Here is a 7,241-nt window from a genome sequence, read left to right on the forward strand (position 1 = left end):
TCCCCCTGCTTGTGTTCCTGCTCTCGCTGTGCGTCTCTCTATCAAATAAATAAATAAAATCTTAAAAAAAAAAAAAAAAGAAGTGGATTTTGCCTCTCTTTCTTGAGGAACAATTTATATAAAACGCACAGCTCCTCTACACTCCTCACAGGAGTCCACCTGCACACACAGTGACAGGAGCGGACAGCAGAAAGAGCAGTGGAAAAAAAAAAAAAAAAGGAAAAGAAGGAAAGAAAAGAAAGAGCAATGGACTGCAAGAGCTGACCTAAGCCTTCATCCTCCCACTTAATTTTTCCATCCGTACGATGAGGACACAACAAATCACAGAGCGGTGAGACAATGTATGGGGGGACGACCAGGTGCTTGGAAAACTACAAAGTCTTCTGTGTGTTAAGAAGCAGCAGCTGAGGGCGCCTGGGTGGCTCAGTCGTTGGGCGTCTGCCTTTGGCTCCAGTCATGATCCCAGGGTCCTGGGATCGAGCCCCGCATCGGGCTCCCCGCTCGGCGGGAAGCCTGCTTCTCTCTCTTCCTGCTTGTGTTTCCCCTCTTGCTGTGTCTCTCTCTGTTAAATAAATAAAATCTTAAAAAAAAAAAAAAAAGCAGCAGCTGCTGTACTAACGGTCTGGAAGGTGCCGAAGCAAAAAGGCCACACACCTCCTCCAGTGCCACAGCCCAGAGCCCAGGACAGGCCCCTGCAGGGGGCAGACCAATGCCAGCGCTGCCAGAGGCAAAGCAGTCATCAAAGGACACAGAACAAAGCCTCAGATACAACCTGAGTTTCCTCTGACAGGTGAGGAAACTGAGGCCTAGCAAAATTAGCTATTACTGCCCCCAAGCACACAAACTTGGTGAGAAAGCCTCCTGAAGAAAAGGAAATGGTGTGAGGAGACGGGCCATGACTGGGGAGAGGAAGGCTGATGGGGGCCTTTACAGGGATGGGAAATCAAAGCTGTCACCTTGATTCCACCAGGATGTGGCTGGCTTAGATCTAGGAAGAATTTCCAAGTCGTGTGTTCTTGAGACTGAGGGAGCTTCGAGGGAAATGAGAGAAAAAATTCTCTGACAAGGTTTCACTCACCTTAGTGAACTATTCTCTTGGTCTTCTAAGAACTAAGTCCAGGAACTGCTGTTTGTTGGGCCACCAGCTTCCTGCAGGACCTACCACCTGTGACATCTTCCCTCTTATAAACCCTATCCTGATTCTTTCCCTCTGGCCTCTCTACTTCCCCGCACTGCTAAATATTCAGTTCGGCTCTCGAACAGCAGCTCATTTTTCTCCTCTCCATAGTTTGTCTCTCCCATAGGTTTAAAAGATCACCAGTGCTTCGCCAGCCCTGAGATAGATAATGTCAAGATCCCGACTGCTTGAAAGATGTTTCTCCTTGGCTTGCCTTGTCCCTTCAAAAGTAGTGTCAAAATCAGCCATCACCTTTCCCCTAAAACTAGCCCTCCCAGTTTCTGTATTTCAGGCGACATGCTCAAAACAGAAATCATCTTTAAAACATTTCTGGATTACCTACATGCCACCTACGGATTTAGATACTAGTAAGAGATAAAAAAGACACAGACTCACCCTTAATGAATGACTCTAAATGTAGTCTCACGATATCCAAGTGGCCACTAAGGCTGGTCAGCAACAACTCTTAGAAGTGCCTGCCTTCCTTTTCCCACCGCTTCCACCCATCCAGACAATAACCCTCATACCTGGACCAACACAACAGCTACCTATGTCATCTCTCAGACTCCCCCCTCCTCTCAAATCACAGAGCCTCTGTCCACTAGATGACAAATCTAGCAGCTAATATGCACCAGCTCATCACGGGTTAGTTATCTTTTTGTATAGCGTTTCCCAACTAAAACTGGATTTATTTAGGGACTGAGCACAGGCCCGAGAGAGACCTGCACTGGGATCCTGGATGGCATTCGTAAGCTTGCACACTGGGCAAAAAACTCTAAGACTCTCAGTTTCCTCATCTGCATAATGGGACAGCAACTTGGTCACGTAGTTAAGAGGATTAAGTAAGGCCATGCATCTAAGGTGCTCTGCGCAGAGTCTAGCACTGAGTAAATGCCGGTGCCAGCTGGTTAGGATACAATTCTGTACGGCTTACTGGGTCCCGCAAAGTCTCTGATTCACTGGTGCTGTTTGGTAGATGACTGATACGTGGGCCACTCGAGACGCCAGGCCAGGCTAGCCCAAGAAGAGGCCTGCGTGTGGGCGGGGACCCCGGACACTTACACAGTCTGGACATCGGTGGCGAGCCCGGCCAGGCCTATGTACAGCCGATCGCCCATGGGAAAGATCTTCTGGAAGTCCGTGGTCACCATCTGGGCCTGGATCCCGAAGCGCCTGTCGGCAGCGATGGCCACACAGTTCTTCCCCTTCATGGCCATGACGGCCCCTCCGTTATAGGACATTATAGACTGCGGCAGACAGAGCGGAGGGGCTCAGCGCCAGGGGCCGAACGCGGCCAGAGCCCCCGGCGCGGCCCCTGATCCCGAGGCTCCCGTACGCACCCCCCTCCACTCTGGAGGCGGCTGCACACCGCGAACTCCAGCTCTGACATGAGCGCTGTGCAGCTGCGGGAAGCCGCCTTCAAGCCCTTGGTCCTCACGGTGGTCAGCTTCCCTTCAAACTTCAAACGACCACCAGGCCCTCTCTGCTTCCCAAACCTCCCATGCCGCCCTCCCCGTTCCTCAGTCCCTACCCCGCGTCCCTCCTCCTCGCCCCCCATCTCACCATGACGGCGGTGTTGTGAGACCTCCTACCACCACAATTCCAGACAACCGGCTATGGCCCTCCCAACGCAGCCACTCTTGCTGCCTTCTCGGTGCGCGCCAAAAGGCCGACCCTTCCGGGACACTTTGACTTCCTATTGGCTGTACCTCTCTGTCAGTCATCAGCACGGGAGTTTGGTTGAGAAGCCAAAACCGAGAATGGGACGGCGGAAAGTGAAAAGTCACCGTGAGTGCGGAAGGGCCTGGCGCCGCGGTGCAAGCTGGGATCGCGGCGGACCCGGACTCCAGACGCCAGATCCCGGGGCCGGGACCTGTGTGCACGTGGGCTGGTGAAGCCCGAAATAGGGGACACGGTCCCCAGCCAAAGGGCCATGGTGTTGCTTATGAACGTGTGCGTCGGGCGTATTACTCATGCTAGCTTGTTTCATCTATTCACTCCAGAAATCCTTACATGTCTTATGTGCCAGGTACTATACTAGGCTCTGGACATTCACTGGCCTAGAACGGTGCCTGGTATTTAGGAGGTGCGCATTCAGACATATTTAATGTTTCGAGGAGGAGGAGCAGGGGAGGGCGTCGCGGGTGTACTGCGGGGCGGCAGGGGTTCAGCTGCAAAGGGGACGTTTGGAGACCAAAGGTTGTTATGCTTTTGGGGACTCTCAGGAGGTCGACTTCATGTATCCCCAAGACTCAGGTCACCCTAAAAAAGGACGTTTCGGGTTTCCCCATCTTATCTTCCTCTAAGAGAGATCCGGAGGAAGCCGGCGACTACCTCTCCCAGAACCAGTGGATAAGACGTGAAGGTCCCCCCTCCTCCCCTCCCTCGACCAGGACCCTTTGCTTTCTCCCCAGAGTCTGACTTCTTTCGCCTGACCGCAGGGTTTCCGTTGCAGTCCTGCGCCGTCGTAGGCTCGCTCCCATTGACTCGGCTCGCCGCCACGCTGGCAGCTGTCGGAGTCTCTGTGGCGCAATCGGTTAGCGCGTTCGGCTGTTAACCGAAAGGTTGGTGGTTCGAGCCCACCCAGGGACGCAGTCCTTTTCTGTTAAAAGGAAAACCTAAGCGTTATTTTCTCAACCCCTAAAATGCCAAATTTCGTTTTGAAATGGCAGAGATACTTTTTCTATAGCAAATCAGAGGATCATTGTAATTGAAAATTCGTTGTTGTTCAGTCAATGATGGGATAATTTCTCCAGCACTTTCCTCCACCGCCTACCTCCTACCCCACCCCCAGGTTGGATTTCAGGAACGGCGAAGACAGAGGTTTTTGTCTCACTGTGCAATACGTTTCAGGTTGCATTTTTCGTAGGATTAAGAATGAATTTACAGTGGAGGTTGGACAGTTTTCCATTGTCTGCGTCAATCGATGTTACAGTCTTGAAATGCTACGTTTGGAAGGGAAGAAAGTAGCGCAAGAGACAAAGGCGGGGAGAAACTGTGGGATGAAGCAAAAGGTGAAAAAGGGAAAACATAGCTGTGATATACAGAGACGGAAAAGGGACACTACAGAGAAATAGGCGGGGTGAATGGAAGAAAGACTCCAAGAAAATGGAGGGAAAAGAGATGCAGTTAATATGAGAACCTTCTGAAAAAGGAAAACAAAAACAAAACTATTCTAGATGTACACACAGAGAAGCGGGGCAGAGGATGGAGAAATGGAAACAGAAACTGACAAAGGACATTGTCGTGGGGAGAGAGGAGTGAAGGACACAGGTAAAGACTGTAAAAAAAAAAAATCACTATAGGAACTGCCCGCTCCTACCATTGTCATCATCAAAGTGAAAAGTCAAGGGGATCTTACCTTCGCAGTAGCTCTTGGCATGTGCCAGAAATAGTTGATTAGATTTCCTGGGTTCCTGCCCTCTGGAAGCTTCTAGTCTGTGACAGACACAGTGATTCTTCAGCTAGAGGACCCTGTGAGATACTACAACTAGCAGAGAATGCAGGGGAAGCATTTGTATCTAATGCAGCCAGGGGCACATCCCAGGACCAGGAGCTAAGCAAAGGACTCTCAGGCAGTTCCCTTCAATATCTGGCTTCTCCTAAAGATTGGGCTCAAAGGACGCCTCTTCTGAAAACCTTCCCCAGGGCTCACCGCCCCCCCCCCCCGCCCCTTACCAGGCGCTCACGGGGCTGGTGGGGACAAACCAGAGGGATACACAGTGCCATGGAAGCTAACAGGACAGGCTAGGTAGCCCCACTGGCCTGTGAGCTCCTTGTAGGCAAAAATCCGGCTCATCAGTGTTAGGTCCCTGGTGCCTAGCACAGTATTTGACATTGGTACAGGACAGGTGCTTTTTTGCAGGGAAACCAAAGAACTTCAGATGTGAGAAAGGTTGGGTCTCAGAAGGTTCTGATAAGGCAGAAAGGCCAGGGATGTGGGGACCGGTGGCCCAGGATGGAAATGATTAAAATGAAGTTTTAGTGGGTAGTGGGGTCTTCATCCCTCTGTCTTGTAGTTTGCTAGTGACTGGCGCTAATAACTGAGGAACAAGTGAATGGATGCCCAGTCAGCACGGTGGGCCTCCTCACTGCAACACTCCAGGATAAAGGACCGAAGTGGGGACTCATCAATCCTCTTCCAGGTAGCTGATACCCGCCCCCCCACACACACACCCTGGGTGCCCATGTGAATCGTGTGTGACGGAGATCTATGGGAAGCCCCTACAGGTTTGCCTTGCCCCGGGATCGTCTAGCTGGACAGGAGTGACAGACCAGGAGTCCCTGATGCGCTGCCCTCCCCGCAGGGCAACTGGGAGACAGTGGAGGATGCACGAGTCTTCCCTGGCAGAGTTGGGGATGCTGGCGACACACTTGCCCTAGGGACAGAGGGTGTGTCCACCCCAAAAGCCCCCTTTCCAAGAGGGGTGGTGAAATCCCAGTCTTCGCGTGCAAGGACAGGGGAGTAGGTGACCGGGTCCTCTCCCGGACCTTCTCCCGCGGGTTCTCAGACCATCCCCTCTGGGAGGAAATCTCTCCCACCCATCCTCTTCCTCCCCGCCCCCATTCGGCCGGTGCGGGCTGAAGGCTGAAGCTGGAGTCACTTGGCGGCCAGCGTCCGCAGGTCTCCTGGTCGCTGGCCAAAAAGGGTGAAAGCATTCAGTCCGGGGGGCCCAGCTTCGGCTCTGCCTGAGCTGCGAGCGCGGAGGCAAGAGGAGGAGGCAGGCACTCCGAAGCTTGCGGAAGATTTGTCTCCTAATTTCCTAACTCGAGCCACCCACCGCCAGTGCGCTTAATGGCCCGTCTGGCCAGATAATCGAGCTCTCTGGAGGGACAAACCCAGTGACCATCTCTAATAAATTTTGAATAACGAATAAGCGAATCGACCGTCCTAATGAGGCAGGGCCCGGGTCGTCGCCGTAACGTAGTATCGATTGGCTTCGCCGGCGCCAGCCTCGGCCACTCCTCCCCGCCTTTCCAAGCCTCCCTCCTCGTTTTCCCCTCCCGGCGGGAGCCACTGGGGACGGGAGCCCGAGCGCTGGGAGGAGCCGGGAGCGACGGTCGGAGGCGGACTGGCACCAGCCGCCTTTGCGCTCGTCGGGCTCCTCCCGCCGCCGGCGCGAGGGAGGCGCACCAACCGCGCAGAGCTCCAAGCGCGATCGGCGGCCGGGAGAAAAATGCGGGAAGCAGCTCAAGGCAGGAGAAAAAGCGCGGGCCCACTTTCGAGCCCCGGCGCCTGGTTTCCTAGTCCAGTCGGGCCTCTCGTATGCGACCGGGTTATTGTGTCCCAGACCCGGAGCCTGAGTCCGCGTCTTCAGCCTGTCCCCCGGCCCAGGTTGCGTTCCATTTTTCTCCGCGCGAGCACGCGGGGGGCGCCAGCCTCCACCCCAGCAAACCGACCCCCGCCCTCAGGCTACCCCCAGGCCTCTCCTCCGAGGCGCCTCCGCTGGATCCCGGGGGTCTGCCTTTTAGAGCCGGTGATCGGGCCGCTGAGCGGGGCCAGGGGGGTGGGGAGGACACGCTCTCCCCCACGATTGCAGTTATTGATTTTAAGGGAGTGTCACTTAGAGTGAATGAAAATACCCTGGACGCGTGGCCGGAGGCGTCGCGTCCCCGGCCCGAGCCCATCGCCCTTCGGCCCAGGCCGTGGCGGGTAGGACTGCAGAACGAACCACATTTCAGCCCAGTCCTCATTTCACCATTTTCCAGGCGCCCCAGCTTATTGGCGGGGATCGCAGGGTCAGGGGGTGGGGGGCGCACACACATTTTTTGTGGGGGGAGGGTTAATTAAGGAGGTTAACAGAGAAGAGGATACATCTTCCAGGGCCAGGGGCTGTTTGGGAATAGTGAGGTCGTGTCCCAGTTTAGGGGGCCCAGCACCCAGCGTGGGGGCAGCCGCGTTAGCCTCTCCCCCTCCTCCTCTTCCCCTCTCCGCGAACACCCTGAAGGAATGAGGTCACGTGGGTGAGTAGTGGGCGGGACCTACTCTTGTCTGGAGGAAAAAAGCCATTTTGTACCCCCCCCAGCCCCGGTCCCTCCCCTCCCCCCTCCGTCCCCTCCCCTC

The 7,241-nt window shown here is 54.6% G+C and overlaps 1 protein-coding gene and 1 non-coding gene across 2 annotated transcripts in view; one reads left to right on the forward strand and one right to left on the reverse strand.

Annotated features, from left to right (window-relative positions):
- Nucleotides 1-2,895, reverse strand: part of PSMB3 (proteasome 20S subunit beta 3) — a 9,799-nt gene extending 6,904 nt beyond the window's left edge. The window contains exons 1-2 of the mRNA XM_081805088.1: nucleotides 2,741-2,895; nucleotides 2,240-2,424 (exon numbers count right to left, since the gene is read on the reverse strand). Of these exons, the coding sequence (XP_081661214.1) occupies nucleotides 2,240-2,424; nucleotides 2,741-2,743 (188 nt within the window). The 5' untranslated portion in view covers nucleotides 2,744-2,895. The remainder of the gene's footprint in view (nucleotides 1-2,239; nucleotides 2,425-2,740) is intronic.
- An 800-nt stretch (nucleotides 2,896-3,695) lies between these two features.
- On the forward strand, nucleotides 3,696-3,769 carry TRNAN-GUU (transfer RNA asparagine (anticodon GUU)). The gene has a single exon. It is a non-coding gene; the product is annotated as a tRNA-Asn (tRNA).
- The last annotated feature ends 3,472 nt before the right edge of the window (nucleotides 3,770-7,241 follow it).

The sequence above is a fragment of the Leptonychotes weddellii genome, chromosome 15 (assembly GCF_054177405.1).
Source record: "Leptonychotes weddellii isolate Sample4059 chromosome 15, ASM5417740v2, whole genome shotgun sequence".
Taxonomy (NCBI): domain Eukaryota; kingdom Metazoa; phylum Chordata; class Mammalia; order Carnivora; family Phocidae; genus Leptonychotes; species Leptonychotes weddellii.